Here is a 26664-nt window from a genome sequence, read left to right as displayed (position 1 = left end):
AATACACTGCATCGGTCGTCACAAAAGGGGGAGGTTATGATGGACGGTGAGTCCAGGGAGGATTTTGTTGCTTTTCTGGGATATGTCAATTTAAAATTGGTAGTGGTGTTGGGTGATTTGAAAAGCATTAAGGTAGACCTGATGAGATCTAACCCAGAATGCAGAGGGAGGCAGGTGAGGAACTTGCTGGGGGCCCTGTATGAAATCTTTGTATCCTTTTCAGTCACAGGAGAGGTGCCTGGAGAATAGCCAATGCTGTTTAAGAAAGACAGCAGGGATAATCCGGGAAATTACAGGCAAGTCAATCTTCTGTCAGTGATAGGGAAATTATTGGTGAATATTCTTAGGGATAGGTTTTCCTCACATTTGAAAAGTATGGACTTATTAGCGACAGGCTTCGTGTGGGGAGGATTGTGTTTCACAAACGTGTTGGGTTTTTTTGAGAAAGTGAGGAAGACGGTTGATGAGGGCAGGGCGGCTGATGTTGTCTACGTCGATGTTAGCAGGCCCTTTGACAAGGCCCTCCATGTCAGGGTGACACAGAAGGTGAAGTCACATGGGATCCACAATGCACTGGGGAGATGGATATGGCTTAGCCATAGAAAACAGAGTAGCTGCAGTGGAAGAGAATATTTCTGATTGAAGATCTGTGACTGACGGTATTCCGCAGGGATCAGTGCTGGGACCCTTGTGGTCTGTAATATATGTCAAGGATTTGTAGGGGAATGTAGGTGGCCTGATTAGAAAGCTTGTGGATGACACTAAGACTGGGGGGAGCTGTAGATAGCGAGGAGGATTGCCAGAGGATTCATCAGGATCTAAATAAGCTGGAGGCTAGGGCAGAGAAGTGGCAGATGGAGTTTAATCTGGACAAATGTGAAATTATGCATTTTGGGAGATCTAATGCAGGAGGGATCTACAATGGCAGAACTCAGAGTAGAATCAACATACAGAGGGAACTAGGCGTACAGGTCCAGAGTTCCCTGAAAGTGGCAACGCAAATGGAGAAGGCAGATGGCACGCTTGCCTTGATCAGTCAGGGTAGCGTTTAAAAATTGGTAACTCATATCGCAGCTGTTGTTCAGCCACATTTGGAATATTGTGCCCAGTTCTGGTCATCACACTACCAGAAGGATGTGGAGTCTCTGGAGAGGGTACAGAAACGGTGTGCCAGGATGTTGCCTGGTTTGGAGGGTGTTAGCTACGGGGAGAGACCCGACAAATGTGATCTGTTCTCACTTGAACATCGAAGGATGGGGGACGACGTGATGGAAATTTATGGAAATTATGGGTAGAATGGGAAGCTGGAGTGTTTTTCCCCAGGATAGAAATGCCAGTTACAAGAGGACGTAGGTTTAAGATAAAACGGGGGTAAGTTTAAAGGAGATGTGAGAGCAGGTTTTATTTCACACAGAGGATGGTAAGTGCCAGAGGGGGTAGCAGAAGCAGATACAATAATAAATGTTTCAGAGGCATCTTGACAAATATATGATTCGGCAGGGGATAGAGGGAAAGGACCGTGTCCAGGCAAAAGGTTAGAAAGGCCTCATGTGTCAGAGGGGAGGCTGACTGGGCCAACAGGCCCGTTCCTGGGCTCTGCTGTTCTTTACTCATTGGGTGAAAACGTTTTCTCTCACATCACCGCTGTTTCGTTTGCACATCTCTTTCAATCTCTGCCCCTCCCATTCTTGTTCTTTTACCAAGTGGGAACAGCTTCTCGCTATCTACTGTGTCCAGCTCATGATATTGAACAGTCAGCCAGGTGCAGAGGTTTCAGGAGGGAATGTCAGAGCTCAGGGCCTAGTCAGCTGAAGGCACAGCCACCAATGGGAGGGGTGGGAATCGGGGTGGGAATCGGGGTGGGAGGGGTGGGAATCGGGGTGGGAGGGAGGGGGACAGCCACAAGGCCAGAGTTGACAGAGAGAGGGAGGGAGGAGGTTGCCAATACTGGGCTGGACAAGAGCCTGCTGGGACTTCGATGGAAGGGTAAGGATGTTAGTCTGGGAAATTGGGAGGCTCTGCAGGTTGAGGGGAAAATGGGATTGGGTGAACAACATTTCGAGAAAATTTGACAAACAGATTCTGTGTCAGTGTCGGACAAAATAAATCACGCGTGGCCTTCCTGTTGCCATGGCAATCTGACCTTGGTGAAGTTCCATCGCTGTATGAAATGCCTTGCCACGTCCCGTGCTGCCCCACCATGGACAACCACACCGATATCACGCCACGGCATACGAGGGGTCGCGCTTCGGTCAATGAAGTCTGCAGGAGGAGGAGAAAGGAAATCTCAGATTCTTCACTCATTCATTTCGCCTTTGGGTTTGCTTCTTTGCTGGATCACGCTCAGCGTAATTATGTTACTTACAAATAAATTCCTTTGTGAGTTTTAGCCTGCACCATCAGCTTTGCCTGCATTGGCAGGACTATTTTGCTGGAGTCAAAAGATTGTGGGGCCCATCCCCCCCATTTCAGTCCCTAAATGTCATCAGTGCAGCAGACAGGGAATACCTGTTTTAATTTACATTTTCAAGGGATGTCGATGTCACTAGCAAGGCCGGGATTTGTTCCCCATCCCTGACTGTCCCTTGAATTGAGAGGCTTGCTTGGCCATTTCAAAGAACAATACAGCACAGGAACAGGCCCTTCGGCCCCCCAAGCCTGCACCAACCCATTTTCCCCTTCCATGTTCACTGACAGGACCCGTATCCCTCTGTTCCCTTCCTACTCATGCACTTGTCCAGGTATTTCTTGAATGCTGCTGTTCTGCTCGCTTCCACCACATCCCCTGGCAGTCCGTTCCAGGCACTCACCCCACTTTGTGAGAAAAATTTGCCTTACACATCTCTCTCAAACTCCACCTCCCTTCCCTCCCCGCATCTTGATCTGTGTTGCCAAGTCACTGACCTCTCCACCCTGGGAAAAGCATCTTACTTTCGACTCTGTCCACGCCATTCACAACCTTATTAACTTCTATCAGGTCTTCATCGCTGAAATCCTCCCATGAAGGCAACATCCAGGTAAACCTTTTCTGTACCCTCTCCAAAGCATCCACATCCTTCTTGGAGTGTGGTGACCAGAACTGTACGCAATATTCCAATGTGGCCTAACTAAATCTATAAAGTTGCAGCGTAACTTGTCTATCCTTATACTCAATGCCCCTTCCAATGAAGGAAGCATGCGCTAGGCCTTTTTTACTGCCTTATCTACCTGCACTGTCACCTCAGTGAGCTGTGGACCTGCACACCCAGATCTCTCTGTATATCATTGTAGACCCAGATCCCTCTGCATATCATTGTAGACCCAGATCCCTCTGTATATCATTGTAGACCCAGATCCCTCTGAATATCATTGTACACCCAGATCCCCCTGTATATCATTGCACACCCAGATCCCTCTGTATATCATTGTAGACCCAGATCCCTCTGCATATCATTGTACACCCAGATCCCTCTGCATATCATTGTACACACAGATCCCTCTGCATATCATTGTACACACAGATCCCTCTGTATGTCACTGCACACCCAGATCCCTCTGTATGTCATTGTATACCCAGATCCCTCTGTCTGTCAATACACTGAAGGGTTCTGCCATTCACTGTAAAATTTCCAACTGTACTTGACCTTTCAAAAGGTCACATGTCTGGATTAAACTCCATCTGCCTGTTATCTGCCTGTGCCTCTAACTGATCTATCTCCTGCTGACAATCCGCCTCACTATCTGCAACTCCAGCAGTCTTTTTACCGTCCACAAACTTACTATTCAGACCAGCCCCATTTTTCTCCAAATCATTTATGTCGACCGCGAGCACTGATCCCTATGGAACACCAGGGGGCGGCACGGTGGCTTAGTGGTTAGCACCGCTGCCTCACAGCGCAGGGGAGCCGGGTTTGATTCCAGCCTCAGGCGACTGTCTGTGTGGAGTTTGCACATTGACCCGTGTCTGCGTGGGTTTCCTCCGGGTGCTCCGGTTTCCTCCCACAGTCCAAGGATGTGCAGGTTAGGGTGGATTGGCCGTGCTAAATTGCCCGTAGTGTTAGGTGCATTAGGCAGGGGTAAATATAGGGTAGGGGAATGGGTCTGGGCACGTTACTCTTTGAAGGGTCGGTGTGGACTTGCTGGGCCAAAGGGCCTGCTGCCATACTGCAGGGAAACTAATCTAATCAAACCACGAGTCACAACCCTCCGTTCCCAAAAGCATCCTTCCACCGTTACCCTCTGCCTCCTGTGACTAAGCCAGTTCTGTATCCACCTTGCCAGCTCACCCCCGATACCATGTGACTTCACCTTCTGTCCCAGTCTGCCATGAGGGACCCTGTCAGGAGGTTTTACTGAAATCCATGTAAACAGCCTCATCTGCTTTTCCCTCATCAATCATCTTCATCACCTCCTCAAAAAACCCGATTAAGTTAGTGAGGCACAAGCTTCCCCGCACAAAACCACGCCGACCATCACTAATCAGTCCGTTTGTTTCTTGTCCCCGAGAATCTTTTCCAATAATTTCCCAACCACCAACATGAGGTTCACACAGGCCTGCAATGTCCTGGATTATTCCGTGCTACCTTCTTAAACAATGGGACAACATTGGCTATTCTCCTGTTCTCTGGGATCTCTCCAGTGGCCAAAGAGGATCCGAAGATGTCCATCCATACTCCAGCAACTTGTTCTCTTGCCTCCCTCAATGTCCCGGGACCCAGGGACTTATCAACCTTAATACTTTTTAAGACGCAGAACACCTCTTCCTTTTTAATGGCGACTTGACTGAGAAATTCCACACCCCCTTCCCTGGGATCATTCTCCACCAATTCCTTCTCTTTGGTGAATACCGACACAAAGTATTCATTTCGGACCTCACCAACTCTTCTGCCTTCAGGCACAGATTCCTTCTTTTGTCCCCGAGTGGGCCAACCCTTTTCCTAACTACCCTCTCGCTTTGTATAAAGCGCTTTGGGATTCTCCTTCATCCTGTGTGCTAACAACTTTTCATGACCCCTTTCAACCCCTCCAATTCCTCGTTTAAGTTCTTTCCCACTTTCCTTATGCACTTTCAGGGCTTCGCCATTTCCCATCCTCCTAGGCCTGACACGTGCTTCCATTTTCTTTTTGACCAAGGTCATAACATTCCTGGTCATCCAAGGCGCGTGTTACTTGCCACACCCATCCTTCATTCTCGGACAGGCGGTCATTATTTTTGCTTTCTTCTTATATTGTGTCCCCTTGTTCCAGACCCTATAGCCAGAGGGAAATAGTCTTTCTACATCCACCTACATTTGATACTCCTGCTTTTATTAAAATTCTGATTTTTGTTTCTTAGCTTTTTTTTAAATTCGGGATTTTGTAGCCAAGATGACGTCAGAGAATGACCACACTGTGCGCTTTTTACTGTACTCCTGTATTTGGATACAGCAACATCCAATTTTTATTCGAATTCTAATCTTTCAAACTCTGATATCTGGACAAAGTCTCTCCCATGAGGGAAATATCCCTTCAACATCCACCTGACCAGGTCGCCTCAGAATCTTACAAGGAATTGGTGGAGAATGATCTCAGGGAAGAGGGTGTGGAATTTCTCAGTCAAGTCGCCATTAAAAAGGAAGAGGTGTTCTGCGTCTTATCAACCTTAATGCTTTTTAAGTCCCTGGGTCCCGGGACATTGAGGGAGGCGAGAGAACAAGTTGCTGGAGTATGGATGGACATTTTCGGATCCTCTTTGGCCACTGGAGAGATCCCAGAGGACAGGAGAATAGCCAATGTTGTCCCATTGTTTAAGAAGGTAGCACGGAATAATCCAGGACATTGCAGGCCTGTGTGAACCTCATGCCGGTGGTCAGGAAATTATTGGAAAAGATTCTCAGGGACAAGATCTATATGCGTTTAGAGACAAACGGACTTATTCATGATAGACAACATGGCTTTATGTGGGGGGTCGTGCCTCCCTAACTTGATTGGGTTATTTGAGGAGGTGATGAAGATGATTAATGAAGGAAAAAGCCGATGATGCTGTTTACATGGACTTCATTCTTTTAAAATCTAATAGATATAGGTCTGGACTGTTCAAAATATGATAATCCCGTCAATTAGTTATGTGAACCCACTTTAAACTACTCTGAATACGCGAGTTTTGAGAAGATTTGTAGCTCAGGTTGAGTTCTGGACGTGGGTTTGCTCGCTGAGCTGGAAGGTTCATTTTCCAGCTAACGGCATTTACAAAATACCGTGCAAGGACTGTAACAAACACTACATTGGACAAACAGACAGAAAACTAGCCACCAGGATACATGAACACCAACTAGCCACAAAACAAAATGACCCTCTCTCACTAGTATCCTTACATCCGGATGAGGAAGGACACCACTTCGACTGGGACAACACATCCATCCTAGGACAAGCCAGGGACACGCACGAGAATTCCTAGAAGCATGGCATTCCAACCAGAACTCTATCAACAAACACATCGAGTTAGACCCCATCTATCACCCCCTGAGAAAAAGAACAGGAAATGACATCACCACAGGAAATGACATCACCAACCCAAAGAAACCCAAACATCTAAATAGAAAGTAGGAATCATGTACAGTGCTTTGCCTCTAGGCCCACTGAAGATGTTACCTACTAGGGTGACGAAACATCTGGAAATGAACCTTCCAGCTCAGTGAGCAAGCCTACATCCATTACTGATAAACCTGATATGAATTACCTTTGTCCCAGACGGCGTTAGAGTCATTCAGTTGGCCTCTTATACTTTACTGATAACCCTGGGAATAGTGTGTATTAATTAGCTCTGCATTCTCTTCTCATGGTCAGTGTATAAACTCAACAGGAACTCCAGAGATTATCTCTGAGGTAACAGCATGGTAACAGCTACCTGCTTATCCTGAAGCACAGGGAGGGTTCTGGATGGTTAAATTCTAAACCTGAGGAAGCTCGATTTACCTTCAAAAGGCTTGTCCAGCTCAACCCAGTCCTTCTGAATGAAGTTACAATAGTCTTTTCCAAGCCAGAATTGCCCAGCCGCGTTACAGTCTGTTGAGTCAGCCCGGCAGCGAGAACGCCATTCCTTCACCTCCTCGAGTGGTATTCCCTTCTCCACCTCAGGTTCCTCAAGACGCTCCTCTTCGCTGTGATTACAAACCTACATGTAGCAAATCGTCAACGTCAATTAACGAGATGGTCAACAGGAATATCCTCTCCCCTCGACATCAGGAAGAGCTGGTGTCGAGTCTTGAATCTCCGAAATGTGAACTCATTATGCAGGCAGACATTTGAAGTGCCACTGCTGAGGGAGTGCCGCACTGTCAGAGGGTCAGTGCTGAGGGAGTGCCGCACTGTCAGAGGGTCAGTGCTGAGGGAGTGCCGCACTGTCAGAGGGTCAGTGCTGAGGGAGTGCTGCACTGTCAGAGGGTCAGTGCTGAGGGAGTGCCGCACTGTCAGAGGGTCAGTGCTGAGGGAGTGCCGCACTGTCAGAGGGTCAGTGCTGAGGGAGTGCCGCACTGTCAGAGGGTCAGTGCTGAGGGAGTGCTGCACTGTCAGAGGGTCAGTGCTGAGGGAGTGCCGCACTGTCAGAGGGTCAGTGCTGAGGGAGTGCCGCACTGTCAGAGGGTCAGTGCTGAGGGAGTGCCGCACTGTCAGAGGGTCAGTGCTGAGGGAGTGCCGCACTGTCAGAGGGTCAGTGCTAAGGGAGTGCAGCACTGTCAGAGGTCAGTACTGAGGAAGTGCTGCACTGTCAGAGGGTCAGCGCCGAGGGAACGCCGCACTGTCGGAGGGTCAGCGCCAAGGGGGCGTCGCACTGTCAGAGGGTCAGTGCTGAGAGAGTGCTGCACTGTTGGGGGAGGGGGGGGGGGGGGGGTCAATCTTTCAGAGAAATTAAACTGAGGCCCTGCCTTGCCTTCCTGGCTGGATGTGGTAAAAAATCCTGCAGCCACTATTTTCAGAAATATTTATGCAAAGTGCTATCGTTTAAACATATTATCTGAACATTTTGCAACTTTAAAGTAACCTTAAGTGTATCGCTACTTATTAAAAAACCTGTATACAGCGGAGATGGTTCCTACTGACTGCTTCCATCGACTCTTATTTAAGTGAATAGAAGTCTCATCAGTGGGAGAGGCTAACTGATCATTTAACTGCTGCTTGTGACAGGGTAAGCCTCATTATTTTAGGATATCCCCCAAGTTATAACAGCTTGTGAGCTACTCTGTGTTTTTGGGGGGTGCGTACGTGTGACCCAATGACAGAAAATAGAGCAGAGGACAGTAATAGGCAGCTATCCCTCTATTCCCTGTCTGTTCATGCGTCTGTCTAAATGCTGTCGTAACGATGGTGTGACTGGACTGGAAACCCACTTTGGGATGACGGGCTCAAACCAGTAAAATTCATTAAAAACTCTGGGATTGATAAGGCCATTACAGTGAAAGCAATCATCGATTGGCCACACAAACCCATCTGGCTCACGAATGCCCTCTGGGGAAGGAACTTTTCAGGTCGCATCCAGTTACGGACAGAATGTGGTGGAGTGTAGGCTGCACTCCTTCGAGACCCCAAGTTTATAGCAACGCAAGAACAAGAGGAGGCCATTCAGCCTTCATCACCATTCTATATCCTCCAACTCGGTGCTCTGTTCCTGCCAATCTCCCCATGCTCTTTGATCCCTTCAGCCCGAGGAACCTTCTTAAAAACGTGAGATGCTTTGGCCTCAACTGCTTCCTGTGGAAGAGAGTTCCACAGGCTCTTCACTCTCTGGGGGAAGATATTTCTCCTCATCTGTGTCCAAAATGGCCCACCCTACATCCTTAAACTGCGACCCCCAGGTTCTGGGGGACATTGGGGACATCCTTAATGTATTTACCCTGTCTGGTCCTGTTAGAATTTTATAGATTTCTAGGAGGTTCCCCCACCCCCCACCTCATTTTTCAAAAACGCCGGCGAATATAGTCCTAACTGATGGAGAGTCTGTTTATACATCTGTCCTGTCACCCCAGGTATCGTCTGGTCAACCTTTGGTACAATCCTCTCCTTCGCCACGGGCGGCACGGTGGCACAGTGGTTAGCACTGCTGCCTCACAGCGCCAGAGACCCGGGTTCAATTCCCGCCTCAGGCGACTGACTGTGTGGAGTTTGCACATTCTCCCCGTGTCTGCGTGGGTTTCCTCCGGGTGCTCCGGTTTCCTCCCACAGTCTAAAGATGTGCAGGTCAGGTGAATTGGCCACGCTAAATTGCCCGTAGTGTTAGGTGAAGAGGCAAGTGTAGGGTATGGGTGGGTTGCGCTTCGGCGGGTCGGTGTGGACTTGTTGGGCCAAAGGGCCTGTTTCCACAATGTAAGTAATGTAATCTAATCTAATCTAAATCTTCCTCAAATAAGGAGACCGAAACGGAGGATACAGAACAACCTCTGTTATCCGAACATCAATTATCCGAATTTCAGATTATCCCAACAAGATCACAAGGTCCTGTAAAAAGTTTATTAAATTTAAATAAAAGCACAGAAAGAGCAGGCAGCCTGGGCTGGCGGTGGGAACAGGAACAGGATCGCCATGGCAACCCTGATCCTGCTATTGCCACTGCCACCGGAACCCCGATGAGTTGTCCAAACAATCACTTGTCCAAACAAAATATTCCCAACCTGCCTTGTTCAGATAATCGAGGTTGTTCTGTATATCAAACTATCGAAATTGGTGCATGTGACACTGCTTGGCATTAGCCCTTTCAACCCCATAAAAGACACATCCCATGGACAAGCAGGGAACAAAAAATACAAAGTTGGTGACGATGAAGAGGAGAGGCGGTGAGGAGAGGGGGATGGGGAAACGTGAAAAGGACGGAGGACAACAGATCAACCACGAAAGAGGCAGCTGCACCTACCGGCTGAGATCGGGGAGCTTCCAGGTCGGTCAGGCGATAGTCCTGGTCGTCCCACCTGCCGTAGGCCAGGTCCAACCCTCCCAGGAAGGCCAACGATTGATCGATGACGACCAGTTTCTCATGGTGGGCCCAGAGCAACACTGTGGAGGAGACATGATCCGGGTGCCTCATCACCTGCTCGAGGGGAACAAACAGAGTGTGAGAGAGAGAGAGAGAGAGAGCGCGAACGAGAATGAGAGCGCGAAAGAGAGTGCGAGAGAGAGCGAGCGAGCGAGCGAGAACATGGGAGTGCGAGCGAGAGCGAGAGCAAGACTGCGAGAGATCAAGAAAGCGCGAGAGACAGCAAGCGAGAGAGAGCGAGCGAGAGACAGAGCAAGAGACAGAGCAAGAGAGTGCGAACGCGCGTGAAAGAGAGTGTGAGAGAGAGAGAGCGCGAAAGAGAGTGCGAGAGAGCGAGCGAGCAAGAACATGGGAGTGCGAGCGAGAGAGCACGAGAGACAGTGAGCGAGAGTGTGAGCGAGAGAGTGTGAGCGAGAGAGTGTGAGCGAGAGAGTGTGAGCCAGAGAGTGTGAGCCAGAGAGAGTGAGCCAGAGAGAGTGAGCCAGAGAGAGTGAGCGAGAGTGAGCGAGTGAGAGTGAGCGAGTGAGAGTGAGCAAGAGACAGAGCAAGAGACAGAGCAAGAGACAGAGCAAGAGACAGAGCAAGAGACAGAGCAAGAGAGTGCGAGCGAGAGTGAGAGAGCACGCGAAAGAGAGTGAGAGAGCGAGTGACAGCGCGAGCGAGAGACAGACAGCGAGAGACAGAGCCCAAGAAAGTGAGCGAGAGATCGCAAGAGGGAGAGAGCGAGAGAGAGAGAGAGAGCGAGCGAGAGAAAGAGAGCACTTCGGCTTGCAGGGAAGTTTCTGGACTTGAGACAGATAACAGACAGAGAAACACAACTCTAAGAACATTGCGAATGAGCTGTCTGTGAGGGCCAGGTACACAGTGGGGGTTGGACGGCATGGCTTAAAGATGTTGGGAAGATGTTTCCCATTGGGAGGAGAGACCCGGTCCTGCGGGCACAGCCTTAGAGTAAAGGGAAGAACTTTTCGAACAGAGATAAGGAGAAACGTCTTCAGCCAGAGAGTGGGGAATCTATGGCCATTCACTGCCACAGAAGGCTGTGGGGGCCAGGTCATTGGGTATATTTAAGATGGAGATGGATAGGTTCTTGAGTACCAAGGGGATCCAGGGTTACAGGGAGACAGCAGAAAAATGGGGTTGAGAACCTTACCAGCCATGATTGAATGGTGAAGCAGGCTTGATGGGCTGAATGGCCTAGTTTCTGCTCCTGTGCCTTCTGGTTGTAAAGATGTTTGTGGGGAGTCCTCCGAACCCAAAGTGGGAACAGCAAGAGCTCCATAATCCGAGAATCAGGAGCTACACATGTGCACCCTCATCCAGTCCTTAAAGCAGAGTTCCACAAGACATGAATAGCTTTAGCCCTGACAGACTCACTGAGAGCTCACTCTCGGCCAAGGGCTGAAGGGGCTCTCTCCATGTTGGAATGAGACTTGCCCATTTTGGGCTGTAACTCTCACAGCAGTCTTAACTGTGATGGAGAAACCTACTGTGCAGAGGGTCAATGAGCTCACATACCACAAACCGTCGCACACTCGGAAGAGACTCTACCGTGATATTTGAGTGCAGCGCTGTCAACGTTCGCTTGCTGTATCCGCTGTTAATGCCCAAGGCAAGCTCCACCTCTTTATACAACAGCACAAATATCTTCACACCCTGTTCCTGGAGACAGGGAGGGGGAGGAGGAGGGGAAGAGAGAGAGAGAGGGAGACAGGGGGAGAGACAGAGACAGGGAAACAGGGAGAGAGACAGAGAGACAGGGAGAGAGACAGAGACAGAGAGACAGGGAGAGAGACAGAGACAGAGAGACAGGGAGAGAGACAGAGACAGGGAAACAGGGAGAGAGACAGAGAGAGACAGGGAGACAGGGAGAGAGACAGAGAGAGACAGGGAGACAGGGAGAGAGACAGAGACAGAGAGACAGGGAGAGACAGAGAGCCAGGGAGAGACAGGGAGACAGGGAGAGACAGGGAGACAGGCAGAGAGACAGAGACAGAGAGACAGGGAGAGAGAGACAGGGAGAGAGAGACAGGGAGAGAGAGACAGGGAGAGAGAGAGACAGAGACAGAGAGACAGGGAGAGAGACAGAGACAAAGAGAGAGAGACAGAGATAGGGAGACAGGGAAACAGGGAGAGAGAGACAGAGAGACAGGGAGACAGAGACAGGGAGACAGAGACAGGGAGACAGAGACAGGGAGACAGAGAGACAGGGAGACAGAGAGACAGAGATAGGGAGACAGAGAGACAGAGATAGGGAGACAGAGAGACAGGGAGAGAGAGAGACAGAGATAGGGAGACAGAGCGACAGGGAGAGCGACAGGGAGAGCGACAGGGAGAGCGACAGGGAGAGCGACAGGGAGAGCGACAGGGAGACAGGGAGAGAGACAGACAGAGAGACAGGGAGAGAGACAGAGAGAGACACAGAGAGACAGGGAGAGAGACAGAGACAGAGAGACAGGGAGAGACACAGAGAGACAGGGAGAGAGACAGAGACAGAGAGACAGGGAGAGACACAGAGAGACAGGGAGAGAGACAGAGACAGAGAGACAGGGAGAGACACAGAGAGACAGGGAGAGAGACAGACAGAGAGACAGAGAGAGAGAATAATCAATAATCAAAACAAAATACTCCAGATGCTGGAGAGCTTCAACTAAAGCAGCAAGTGCTGTGAAACCCGCGGGTCTCCGAGTGTCTGTGGGGAAACCCGCGGGTCTCCGAGTGTCTGTGGGGAAACCCGCGGGTCTCCGAGTGTCTGTGGGGAAACCCGCGGGTCTCCGAGTGTCTGTGGGGAAACCCGCGGGTCTCCGAGTGTCTGTGGGGACAGAAACCAGAGTCACATTGGATTGAAATGTTAACTGTTTCTCTTCCGACTGACGAAAGTTAAGGGTTGGATTAACTTTCTGTGACCAAGGGTCAGTCAGGTTCAGGACAGCACCTTCAAATCTGCAGAGATTCCGTGTGGAATCTCCTTCCCGACATCGGAAACAAAAATCGAAGATGCTGGAGACACTCTAGAGGCTTCAGAGGGCGCAAACCCTTCATCTCACTCAGCGTTATCTTCATTCTCTTCCTCAAGTGCCTCCTGGCTTTAAGCCTTCCTCCAACAGGAGCAGGCCCTGCCTATCAACGCTGTCCACATTCCTCGTGACGTTGAGCACTTTGATCAAATCTCCTCTTCCTCTAAGGGGAACAGTCCTGACCTCTCCAATCTATCCTTGTCACTGAAGTTCCCCGTCCCGGGACCATTCGTGTGAGGAATCCGCAATAATAAATGACCCGAGGCAAATGCTATTGAGCTCAAATTCCACTCCAATGGCTGGTGAGATTAAAACTCAACTATGGAATTGTGGAATTGAAAGGGAGTCTCAGGGGTGGTCATCAGGAAATTATTATTGCATGGGAACACAAAGTCTTGCAGATGCTGGGGAAACATAGTTCTGAAGCATTATCCCACACTCAAAACATTAACATCTGGTTTTCTCACCACAGATGCTGCTGGACCTGTTGAGCTTCTCCAGCTCACACATCCCTTCAAATTAGGAGCAGAAAAAGGCCATTCAGCCCTTCCATCCTGCTCCGCCACTCAATACGCACGTGGCCAATCAGTTTGTGCTTTCGATTCCACATTCCTATCCATCAGCCCCACCCCACCCCCTCCCCCGATACCTCAGCCTGACCAGAATCGATCCAAGTCACCTCAAACATATTCAACGACTCATCGCCTGCTACCCTCCCCACCTCCCCGCGAACCAGAGAGTTCCAAAGATAACCGTGAGGGGAAACCAAATTCCCCCCCCCACCCCGGTTCTGGAGTTTCTGACCTCTAAGCGCTCCCCCACTCCACCTCCACAACAGAGACCGTCCCATGTCCATCTTATCCTGAACAGGTTTGACATTATAACTTCAAATCAAGTCACCCCCTCATCTTCCTCAACACACGAGGTAATAAGCCCAGTCTGTCTAATCTTTCCGCATAACCAAAGATGAGTTTATAGAATGAGGGGAGCTCTCTCAGAAACCTGTAAAACTCTCAAGATTAGGCAGGGTAAACGTTAAAAGGATATTCCCGATGACTGTGGAGTCTGGAATGAGGGGAGGGAGACATACTCTGAGCTTATAGGATAGCCCATTTAGAACTGAGGGGAGGAAAGTCGATAGGATAGTGAAGGCGGCGTTTGGTATGCTTTCCTTTATCGGTTAGAGTATTGAGTACAGGAGTTGGGAGGTCATGTTGTGGAGGTACAGGACATTGGTTAGGCCACTGTTGGGATATTGCATGCAATTCTGGTCTCCTTCCTATCGGAAAGATGTTGTGAAACTTGAAAGGGTTCAGAAAAGATTTACAAGGATGTTGCCAGGGTTGGAGGGTTTGAGCTTTAGGGAGAGGCTGAACAAGCTGGGGCTGTTTTCCCTGGAGTGTCGGAGGCTGAGGGGTGACCTTATAGAGGTTTATAAAATCATGAGGGGCATGGATAGGATAAATAGACAAAGTCTTTTCCCTGGGGTCGGGGAGTCCAGAACTAGAGAGCATAGGTTTAGAGTGAGAGGGGAAAGATACAAGCGAGACCTAAGGGGCAACTTTTTCACACAGAGGGTGGTGCGTGTGTGGAATGAGCTGCCAGAGGAAGTGGTGGAGGCTGGTACAATTACAACATTTAAGAGGCATTTGGATGGGTATATGAATAGGAAAGGTTTGGAGGGATATGGGCCAAATGCTGACAAATGGGACTCGATGAGGTTAGGCTATCTGGTTAGCATGGACCAGTTGGACCGAAGGGTCCGTTTCTCTGCTGTCCATCTCTCTGACTCTCTGAAGGTCTTCACCCAGAGAACGGTGAGCCTGGGTATTCACTGCCACAGGAAGCTAAAACACTCAAGATTTTCAAAGAGCAGAGAGCCATTGTCCTTCGGGCTAAAGGGTTCAAAGGGGGGAGAGAATGGGAACACGGCACTGAGTTGGATAATTAGCCATCAGCATACTGAATGGAACAGCAGGTCAAAGAGCTGAATGGCCTACTCCTGCTCCCATGTTCTGTTTCAGTGTGACCTGCTCATTCCAGACACCTTTACGCTGTTTTTAATTGAAGTGGCTACGAACAGTTACATTGTAAACCCATCTGCTTCATCACTGTCCACAGGGGAAGGAAACCTGCCCTCCCTACCCTTTCAGCGGGGATGCCTTTGTTTGTGCCAGTGCCACTTCCTCTTGCGCTGTGCCACAATCCCCTCATCTCTTCTACTACCCACCTCACCCTCCACCCTTTCTCTAACCCTGTCCATCGCTAATGCCCCTTGACCTTGCTAACTGCTGACGGGAGGTCAGTGAGGCAAGGGAGGTCAGTGAGGTCAGTGAGGCCAGTGAGGTCAGTGAGGCCAGGGAGGTCAGTGAGGTCAGTGAGGTCAGGGAGGTCAGTGAGGTCAGTGAGGCCAGTGAGGTCAGTGAGGCCAGGGAGGTCAGTGAGGCCAGGGAGGTCAGGGAGGTCAGGGAGCTCAACAGCACTCATCCAGACTCGGCCAGACCTGCTGAGTACTGCTTTCTGCAGGGAGCTCGCTCTGTGGGCACTCTGACCTCCTGCCAACCCAGGGGCTGCTAGAGAGGGACATATGTGCTGCCCACCAATAAGATTCGAGACTCCCGTTGGCAGGGACCTCTCTCATCAGGGTGAAGTCTCAGTCTGAGTTGACTTCTTGTAAGCCCCGCGTAGGTTGTATTAGGGCGAAACCTCTCAAATAAACTCAAACACGGGAAGGGGGATCCTTCTTCTGAAACCGCTGGGGGTACTCGCCTGTTCCATCGGCAGAATTGTATCGTCAGGACAACACTTAGTGTCGCCCTCAGCTTTAGGGCACAGGAGAGAAACAAAACAATGTCTAACAACAGCACCATTGCCAATCCCACGACTGTCCCCTTGCTCCAAAGCCCCTTGAGTTCTGGAACTGTTAACGCATGCCAAGAGGCCACTCAGCAGGTCATGCTCGTGCTAGCCCTTGAAAAAAGCAGCTCTCCGACACCACCCCCAACTCAACTTTGCAATTTTATCTCTGCAGATCCAATGCCCCTCTGAACTGAGTCTGTTCCCTCCCCCCCGCCCCCCCCCCCCCCCCCCCCCCCACCCCCAGATTCAGGCAGTGTATTCCAGGGCCTGTGGTGAGGACTGCAGATGCTGGAGATCAGGGCCAAGAGTGTGTGTGCTGCACACAGACATTCTTCCATCCTATCAATGTTATTTTGATGACTACCTTAAATCAGGGGCCCTCTGGCTCTTGGTCACCTCAATAATGGAAACTGTGTCTCTCTCTCTCTCTCTATTCTTGTCAGGAATACCTCCAACAAATCCCCTCTTCTTCTCCAACAACGACGCCCCGATTTCTCCAATCAAGTCCTCCAGGGACGATGGGTGAGTAATCCTGGGGATCACGTTTTGGAGACACTGGATTGAATCCCATTCATGCCATTGGAATAAATCTGTAACTGAAGGCTTGCTTTAGCGCCGGTGACAATGAGACTATCCTCGACTGACCGTGAAAACCCATCTGGTTCACTCATGCCCTTCAGGGAGGGCAATCTTCCCTCCTTACCCAGTCTGGGCCGATACGCTGAGCTGCAACATGGCTGACTCTTAACTGACCTCTAAAATGGCTCTCACAAGCCACTCAGTTTGCAGGTGACTAGGAACGAGGGACGAACACTGGACTGAACAATGCCCACATTCTGAAAATCTCTGAACCCGTGCACCCGCGCTAAAATGGTAAAGCCCTTGCGTCCCTTTGCCCGGGGCCTTACTCACTGCCTTACGCTTCAGAAGCCTGTCCAGTCTCCAGTAGTTGCTCCTGGCAGGTCTCTTGAGGTGGATCTCGGGACTCAGCCTACAAATGAGAAGCGATGGGAGTCAGCATAATCCAGAAAATCACTGCTCCACATGGCTCACAGAAGGACAACTGGTGACCCTGGGCAGGACGGGAGGGCATTAAGATCAGGACGAAGGGTCAGGGAGTTGCATTGTCAGGAGAAAGCATGGACGGCAGATGCTGGAGCAGGAAAAGGCTGGAAAAGCACAGTAGGTCGGGCAGCATCCGAGGAGCAAGAGAGTCAACGTTTGGGGAATAAGCCCTTCATGAATAATGTGGAGGAGAAGGGGGCTGAGAGATAAATAGGGGGATGGAGGTGGGGCTGGGGGAAGGGAATAGGTGAATGTAGGTGGGAGGGTGATGGTGATTGGTCAGAGGAGAGGGTGGAGTGGATAGGTGGGAAGGAAGGTGGACAGGTAGGACAGGTCAAGAAGGTGGTGCTGGGTTGGAGGGTTAGATCTGGGATGAGGTTGGGCGAGGGGAGATTTGGAAACCGGTGAAGTCGATGTGGAGTTCCACCTTGGGATCGTCCAACCACATGGCATCAACGACGACCTCACCAGTTTCCTCATTACCCGCGCCACCACTCCCAACCCCATTCCCAGATCCAACCCTCCAGCTCGACACCGCCCCCTTGGCCTGTCCCACCCGTCCATCTTCCTTCCCACCGATCCGCTCCACCCTCCCCACCGACCTATCAACATCATCACACCCCCCCCACCTCCCCCGCCACCTGCATTCACCTATCGCCTTCCCAGCCGCCTCCCCAACAGTCCCCCCCCCACCAGCCCAAACCCCATTTATCTCTCAGCCCCTTTCCCCTCCCTATTCCTGATGAAGGGCTTATTCCCGAAACGTTGACTCTCCTGCTCCTCGGATGCTGCCTGACCTGCTGTGCTTTTCCAGCACCACCCTTTTCAACTCTAGTTGTATTTTCATGAGGCTCTCTTAGAAACACCGTGAATGTGCTGGGACCTGGGTTGGAATTGTACCAAGCTGTAGGCTGGGATTTTAATTTAATAACGATCTTGAATTAAGAGTCTAATAATGACCAAAGTTAGAATAAAAAATCCCATCTGAGTCACTTATGTCCTTTAGTAAAGAAAATGTGTCACCCTGACCCACTCTGGTGTACATGTGAGCCCAGACCCAGCGTAACGTGGTTGACTCTTAACTGCTTTCTGGGATAATTCGAGACCAACATTGATCAGAGGCACCACAGCGATGCACAAATTCCATGAATAAATAGACAGCCAGAATCACAAAGAAGCTCAAATCTTAGCGAGTTTTGAGAAGATTTGTAGCTCAGGTTGAGGGTTTGGATGTAGGTTTGCTCGCTGAGCTGGAAGGTTCATTTTCAGACGTTTCGTCACCATACTAGGTAACATCTTCAGTGGGCCTCAGGCGAAGCACTGCTGAAAATTCCTGCTTTCCATTTACATGTTTGGGTTTCTTTGCTAAAATCTGTTTTGCTAACAGTAAAATCCGTTTTTAACTTTCTCCTGCAGACCCTCAAGTGCAGGAAGCATCAGGAAGGACTTGCAATAGATTGCAGAGAGATATTTGGAGGGATGAGGAACATCAGGAAGGATGTGCAATAGATTGCAGAGAGATGTTTGGAGGGATGAGGAACATCAGGAAGGACGTGCAATAGATTGCAGAGAGCGGTTTGGAGGGATGAGGAACATCAGGAAGGATGTGCAATAGATTGCAGAGAGATGTTTGGAGGGATGAGGAACATCGGTAAGGATGTGCAATATATTGCAGAGAGCGGTTTGGAGGGATGAGGAACATCAGGAAGGACGTGCAATAGATTGCAGAGAGTGGTTTGGAGGGATGAGGAACATCAGGAAGGACGTGCAATAGATTGCAGAGAGTGGTTTGGAGGGATGAGGAACATCAGGAAGGACGTGCAATAGATTGCAGAGAGCGGTTTGGAGGGATGAGGAACATCAGGAAGGACGTGCAATAGATTGCAGAGAGCGGTTTGGAGGGATGAGGAACATCAGGAAGGACGTGCAATAGATTGCAGAGAGTGGTTTGGAGGGATGAGGAACATCAGGAAGGATGTGCAATAGATTGCAGAGAGATATTTGGAGGGATGAGGAACATCAGGAAGGACCCGCAATAGATTGCGGAGAGCGGTTTGGAGTGATGAGGAACATCAGGAAGGATGTGCAATAGATTGCAGAGAGATGTTTGGAGGGATGAGGAACATCAGGAAGGACGCGCAATAGATTGCAGAGAGATGTTTGGAGGGATGAGGAACATCAGGAAGGACGCGCAATAGATTGCAGAGAGCAGTTTGGAGGGATGAGGAACATCAGGAAGGACGCACAATAGATTGCAGAGAGATGTTTGGAGGGATGAGGAACATCAGGAAGGACGTGCAATAGATTGCAGAGAGATGTTTGGAGGGATGAGGAACATCAGGAAGGATGTGCAATAGATTGCAGAGAGCGGTTTGGAGGGATGAGGAACATCAGGAAGGACGTGCAATAGATTGCAGAGAGCGGTTTGGAGGGATGAGGAACATCAGGAAGGACGTGCAATAGATTGCAGAGAGCGGTTTGGAGGGATGAGGAACATCGGTGATGGAGAGAGATTGGGAACACTCGCTGGGAGATGAGAAAGTAGAGAGGAGATTTCTTCAAGCTGTTCAAAACCACGAGGGGCTGAGCCAGAGCGAACACAGAGATAAATTGTTCCCAAAAGGATCGAGAACCAATGGTCACAGGTTGAAGACAATCAGCAAATGAACCCAGTGGGGAGAACTGTTTGTTTAGTTCTGGAATTTTCTGAGGGGAGGTCTCAGAAATAGCTGGATAATGGTGGTGGGGGGAAGCAATGCACTCAATGGATAGCGCGTTTGAGGAGCTGGCCCGAATACGATGGGCCAAATTGTCTCCACCTGCTCTGGAGAATTCTACGATGGAAAATTATACACACACACACACACAAAAACAAAATCAACTCACTCACCACCAATCCGCAATGAAAATGTCTTCCTTGGCTTGCTCCAAAGCATCAGCGACAGCAGAGAAGTATTCACTGCCATTCACAAACCTCCAAACAAAAAGACACAGAAAACAGGAGTGTGAGTAGGCCATTCAGCCCTTTTGAGCCTGCTCCCCCTTCACAGAAACACAAAACAGGGCGTGGGTCCTTCAGGTCTCCTGCAATATTCAATACGATCATGGCTGACCATCCGCTGGAGTTTACCTGGAGGACTGAGAAGGAAAATGAAACAGAGTGTAGCCAGGAGGCTGCTGGGATAGTTACCATCGCGTCTGGATGTCGTGTCGAGCGGGGACAAAGGAGTCGAAGCGGTGCTCGGTTAGGAAATCCTGGGCGTGTCTCTCAGCCAGATTAGTTATCTCCTGTTTCCACCAACAGGCCTGCCTATAGCTGCTGCATTTAATGATCAGAGTCCTGAGGGCAAGACACAAAAAGAACAGCATTAATACAGACCAGGGTGTTGCTGTCGGACTCATTACTGTCAGTGGCCGAAGGAGCTTTTTGCTGGAGGTTCCAGGGAAGACGATGGCTCAGCGGTACTATCGCCGAGACCCAGGGAACGCTCTGGGGGCTGGTGTTTGAGGCCCACCATGGCAAATGGTGGAATTTGAATTCAATAAAGGGGGAAAAGAAAAATCTGGAATTATGAGTCTAGTGACGACTAAATAATGACCGTATTTGACTGATCTGGCCTACATGTGACTCCAGACCCACAGCAATGTGGTTGACTCTTAACTGCCCTCTGGGCAATTAGGGACAGACAATGAACACTATCCAGCCAGCAGTACCCTCATCCCGTGAATGAGTACTTTAAAAAGAAAATGACAGTTTAGAATGACACTGGGGCTTCCTCATGACTATGGGGGCGTGGCTCGGAAACAGGTCCAACCAGTCCATCAAGAACAAAAGAGCCTTTAGGAGTAGGAGACCATTCAGCCCCTCCAGCCTGCGCTGCCCATCTCATCTCGGCCTCAACTCCACTTTCCAATCTTTCTCCCCATAACCCTTCAACCCACTACTAATTTTAAAAATCCATCCTTAAATTTACTCAGAGTCCCAGCATCCACCTCACTCTGGGGCAGTGAATTCCACAGATTCACAAATCTTCAAGAGAAACAGTTCTTCAATTCCTTTGTTATAAATCTGCTCCCCCTTGTCCTAAAACTGGGACTCCTCATTCTAGATTGCCCCACATGAGGAAACATCCTCTCTACATCTACGTCGGTCAATGTCCTTCAGACTCTTTTATCGCTCAATTAGATCTCCTCTCCAATCCTGTCCAGAGAGTATAAGCCTAAACTGCTCAACCTCTCTTCGGGAGGCAAACCCCTGACCTCTGGATTCAAAATCGAGTGAACCTCCTCTGATCTGGCTCCAACACTGCTCCTGAAGGGGACCAAAACCGAGTCCGATTCTCCAGGGAAACGTCCACGTGAACGCTACTGCTCCGTCCAGTCACCTCCTCTCTTCGTCAAAGACGATTTCTCCGTCAGGTCTTCCCGAGCCTTTAATTCCACATCACCGACACCTCATCCAGACCCTTCCTCACCCAACCAAAGCGCCAACTCATTTCGAGGCTTGAATATTATTGCGACGTCAGTGAGAGTTGTCAACGTTTGGGAGCTCCATTGCTGTCTCAGACTTCACCACCTCCCCAACGTTCCTGCTCAGAGTCCCAATGACTCCAGGGACTCAGTTAGGAGGAGAGGTTTATGCAAATTAGGCCTGCCTTCCCGAGAATTTGGATGAAGAAGAGGCGATTGGATCGAAGTCTTCAGGATATTAACAGGAAAAGACAAAGCATTCTAGAACTAGGGGGCATAGCTTGAGAATTAGGGCCAGATCGTTTCTGAGGAAGTACTTAGAATCATAGAGATGGACAGCACCGAAACAGACCCTTCGGTCCAACCCACCTACCAGCACCCAGCCCATATCCCTCCAATCCCTTCCTATTCATATACCCATCCAGACACCTCTTAAACGTAATTGTACCAGCCTCCACCACTTCCTCTGGCAGCTCATTCCATACACATACCATTCTCTGCGTGAAAAAGTTGCTTTTATATCTTTCCCTTCTCACCCTAAACCTTCCCCACACAAAGGAAGGTACTTCCTTCCACAAACGCAGTGCATCAGTTGTTAATTTTAAATCTACAATCAATAAATTTCTAGTAAGCAAAGTTATTAAGGGACATGGGTAAAGGGAAGTCAGCCATAGACTAGCCTTGACCTTATTGAATGGCAGAACTACCTTAAAGGACTGGAATGGTCCACACTTATTCGGGATGGCACGGTGACTCAGTGGTTAGCACTGCTGCCTCTTAGCGCAAGGTAAATGCAGGGTAGGGGAACGGGTCTGGGTGGGTTACTCTTCGGAAAGTCGGTGTTAGGCCGAACGGCCTGTTTCCATACTGTTGTAGGGATTGTATAATTGACCCTGATGGCAATTATATACAGGCCTCCCAACAGTAGTCAGGATGTGGGGCAGTAGGTAAATCAGGAGATAGAAAATCCATACAAGAAAGGGGACTATTACAAAAATCATGGGGGGGTCCTTCAATTCGCAGGCGGACAGGGAAAAACAGGTTGGTGGTGGATCTCAAGAAAACGAGCTCATAGAATGTCTCCACGATTTTGTTTTGGAGCAACTTATAGTAGATCTTACTTGGGTGTAGGCAGTATGCGGGGCCCACCTGAGGCAGCCTCTCTCTAAAAGGGGGAACCCACTTCAAATGGTAGCATGGGTGCCGGGGGGGGGGGGGGGGGCTGAATGGCCTCCTTCTGTCCCTATCCCCCTCCAAGCAAGAGAAAGAGAGAGACCGGGGAAACAGATCAAAAAGGACAAGAGGTTGAACCTGGACAGATTTTCAATCATCACTCCATATTTCGTGCCTGTTTCCTTGCTACCAACTTGGACGTTGAACCCCTTGTCAAACAGAAGCACAAAGGAGATGATCCCGTTCGAAGGCCTCATGTACAGAAGGAAAGAATCCTTTATGACAATCCACCTGGAAGAAAAAGGACAAGTTACTCCGAAGCAACACAATATCTCCGAAATGGCTTCAGCCATCTCCAGTCTAACAGCTCCAAACCATGCATCGGCACTGAACTCGAGTATGTTTTTCCTGTGGAATCCCCACAGTGTGGAAACAGGCCATTCGGCCCACAAGTCCACACCGGCCCTCCGAAGTGTAACCCGTCCAGACCCATTCCCCTATCCACTATTTTCCCCTGACTAATGCATCTAACCTACACATCCCTGAACCAAACTATCGCTGGTAATCGAGACGTTTCATCTCTTGGAGTCATAGAGATGTACAGCATGGAAACAGACCCTTCGGTCCAACCCATCCACGCCGACCAAATATCCCAACCCAATCTAGTCCCACCTACCAGCACCCGGCCCATATCCCTCCAAACCCTTCCTATTCATATACCCATCCAAATGCCTCTTAAATGTTGCAATTGTACCAGCCTCCACCACATCCTCTGGCAGTTCATTCCATACACGTACCACCCTCTGTGTGAAAAAGTTGCCCCTCAGGTCTCTTTTATATCTTTCCCCTCTCACCGTAAACCTATGCCCTCTAGTTCTGGACTCCCCGACCCCAGGAAAAAGACTTTATTTATATTATCCATGCCCTTCATGATTTTGTAAACCTCTATAAGCTCACCCATCAACCTCAGACGCTCCAGGGAAAACAGCCCTCGCCTGTTCAGCTTCTCCCCATAGCTCAAATCCTCCAACCCTGGCAACATCCCTGTAAATCTTTTCGATAGGAAGGAGACCAAAATTGCATGCAATATTCCAACAGTGGCCTAACCAATATCCTGTACAGCCGTAACATGACCTCCCAACTCCTGTACTCAATACTCTGACCAATAAAGGAAAGCATACCAAACGCCTTCTTCACTATCCTATCTACCTGCGACTCCACTTTCATGGAGCTATGAACCTGCACTCCAAGGTCTCTTTGTTCAGCACCACTCCCTAAGACCTTACCATTAAGTGTATAAATCCTGCTAAGATTTGCTTTCCCAAAATGCAGCACCTCTCATTTATCTGAATTAAACTCCATCTGCCACTTCTCAGCCCATTGGCCCATCTGGTCAAGATCCTGCTGTAATCGGAGGTAACCCTCTGCGCTGTCCACTACTTTTTGCAAGAATGCCAAATCTCAAAAGGGCATAATACTTTACAAAAATAAATAACTCAATTTACTTCATTTGTAAAGTGTTCTTTCATTTGTAAAAGTCATAAAATACTGGGAGGAAAAGTGGTTTACTCAGGCAGACAGGAAGCACACGTAACAGTATGGGAAGGAATTGTTATTCACGGTTGACATAAAGTTGGGAATGATAAGAATGTTGCAATATTGTGCAATGTTGCTGAAAAGACACAATGTTGGCGAAGATTTTGTCTCACAGCCCATTTGGAACGATGCAAGAATGCCAAATTTCAAACAATCAATTCCCGCTATTCTTTGCATGAATGTTTTTTTTAAAGAATCCCCAGAGTGTGGAAACAGGCCATTCGGCCCAACAAGTCCACACCGACCCTCCGAAGAGCAACCCACCCAGACCCATTCCCCTCCCCTATTACTCTACATTTACCCCCTAAACATATGCGCCTAGCCTACACATCTCTGTGGCACTATGGGGTAATTCAGTATCACCAATCCATCCTAACCTGCACGTCTTGGATTGTGGGAGGAAACCGGAGTACCTGAAGGAAACCCACGCAGACACGGGTAGAATGTGCAAACTTCTCACAGACAGTCGCCAGAGGGTGGGAATCGAACTCGGATCCCTGGCACTGTGAGGCAGCAGTGCTAACCATTGAGCCACCGTGCCGCCCAAGCGCAAGGTTCGATGCGAGATGGCAACTTGCATTCCAGCGACAATGACAGCGCAAAGGGGACTCGTGCCTGGCTGTCAGGCCTGTGGGCCAGCACTTAGCCAGGACCGCAAAGCTGAATTTCATCAGTTCTTTATTCTTCTGCCATTAGATTTCGCTTTATTTCTCTGCGTTTTACGATAACGCCGGATAACAGCGACACTATATAGCACTTCTCACTGTATCTTTCACCAAAATGCACTTGACAAGAGCCTGTGGTTCCCCCACGGCTCTCACCATGGCAACGTCTCATCCCATCAGCCCACTTGCCGACCTAACAGCCCCCTCTTTCCCCATCTCCAATATAAACTGCTGTGATTGTTTTAAACTTGGCGCTCCTGGATCAGTCTGAGTGCGAAGGGAAAAGCTACAGCAAAACATCTCCAAAAAGGAACGATTCACTCCCGACTGGTATTGTCCAGTCCCATGGGAGCGTATCTCAGTATCAGCTCCTGTCCACGGACACAGCAGGTCACTCCCGACTGAGAGGTCAGTTCACCCGTACATTTGTGATGTCTTTACCAAAGTGTAGAAGGTTTCAAACTGGACTGACCTCTTTGACCACTGATAGCAGACTTTATGTCGCCCGCAGCAGTTTAGACCAGGAATTCGGTGACCCCCGGATCGCTTCACAATCATCGCCTCCCTGTGAACAGAGTGTGGAAATTAAACACTGTCCCCCACTGGGCAGCTCGCGGGGTCCCCCACAACTATCACTGAAACGAGTCTCTCTGCATGGGAGCAGCACCCTCCACACTGAGGCTTCCCATTAACAACAAACAACTGCCAGGTACATCCCATGGAGTGAACCAGTGCCTGTTATGACAGAGAGAGTGGAAGGCAGAGAGAGCCATAGAGACAGAGTGAGAGAGAGAGACAGAGTGAGAGAGAGAGAGAGACAGAGTGAGAGAGAGAGAGAGACAGAGTGAGAGAGAGAGAGAGACAGAGTGAGAGAGAGAGAGACAGAGTGAGAGAGAGACAGAGTGAGAGAGAGAGACAGAGTGAGAGAGAGAGGCAGAGTGAGAGAGAGAGACAGAGTGAGAGAGAGACAGAGTGAGAGAGAGACAGAGTGAGAGAGAGACAGAGTGAGACACACAGAGAGAGACAGACAGAGAGACAGAGAGAGAGAGACACAGAGAGACACAGAGAGAGAGACACAGAGAGAGAGACACAGAGAGAGAGACACAGAGAGAGAGAGACAGAGTGAGAGAGACAGAGTGAGAGAGAGACAGAGAGAGAGAGAGGGGGGGAAGACACAGTGAGAGAGGGGGAAGACACAGTGAGAGAGGGGGAAGACACAGTGAGAGAGGGGGAAGACACAGTGAGAGGAGGACAGATTGAGAATGAGAGAGGAAGACACAGAGAGAGAGAAAGATAGAGAGTGAGAGAGACAGAGAGAGAGAGACAGAGAGAGAGAGAGACACAGAGAGAGAGACACAGAGAGAGAGACACAGAGAGAGACAGAGAGAGAGAGAGAGAGAAAGACAGAGAGAGAGAGAGAGAGAAAGGGAGAGAGAGACAGGTAGAGAGAGAGAGAAAGGAAGACTGAAAAAGAGACAGAGAGAGAGAGAGAAAGACAGAGAGAGAGAGAAAGACAGAGAGAGAGAGACAGAGACAGAGTGAGAGAGGGAGAGAGACAGAGTGAGAGGGGGTAGAGAGACAGATAGAGAGAGAGAAAGACTGAAAAAGAGAGACAGAGAGAGTGAGAAAGGAAGACTGAAGACTCGGATCGTACCTTTGGGGTCCTGAAGGGAGAGGGTGACAAGCCTCAAGCCTCACGTGGGTACGAACGACGTAGGTAGACAGAGGGATAGGGATGTAAGGCAGGGTTTCAGGGAGCTCGGGTGGAAGCTGAGAGCTAGGACAGAGTTGTTATCTCTGGCTTGTTACCTGTGCCACGTGATAGCGAGGCAAGGAATAG

General features: G+C 49.5%; 1 protein-coding gene across 2 annotated transcripts in view; it reads right to left on the bottom strand.

The window, feature by feature from the left end:
• LOC122544415 (phospholipase D2-like) overlaps positions 1 to 26664 on the bottom strand; it is a 111842-nt gene that overhangs the window by 30087 nt on the left and 55091 nt on the right. For both annotated transcript variants that reach the window (XM_087983039.1, XM_087983040.1), the window contains exons 8-16: positions 25297 to 25389; positions 22702 to 22854; positions 20111 to 20260; positions 19811 to 19894; positions 16768 to 16846; positions 11531 to 11641; positions 9860 to 10033; positions 6934 to 7132; positions 2144 to 2262 (exon numbers count right to left, since the gene is read on the bottom strand). In XM_087983039.1, the coding sequence (XP_087839165.1) occupies positions 2144 to 2262; positions 6934 to 7132; positions 9860 to 10033; positions 11531 to 11641; positions 16768 to 16846; positions 19811 to 19894; positions 20111 to 20260; positions 22702 to 22854; positions 25297 to 25389 (1162 nt within the window). The remainder of the gene's footprint in view (positions 1 to 2143; positions 2263 to 6933; positions 7133 to 9859; positions 10034 to 11530; positions 11642 to 16767; positions 16847 to 19810; positions 19895 to 20110; positions 20261 to 22701; positions 22855 to 25296; positions 25390 to 26664) is intronic.

The sequence above is a fragment of the Chiloscyllium plagiosum genome, unplaced genomic scaffold (assembly GCF_037043375.1).
Source record: "Chiloscyllium plagiosum isolate Xiang-an unplaced genomic scaffold, Cpla_swu_hap1 HiC_scaffold_44, whole genome shotgun sequence".
Classification (NCBI taxonomy): Eukaryota; Metazoa; Chordata; class Chondrichthyes; order Orectolobiformes; family Hemiscylliidae; genus Chiloscyllium; species Chiloscyllium plagiosum.
This window is presented reverse-complemented; position numbering and strand designations above follow the sequence as displayed.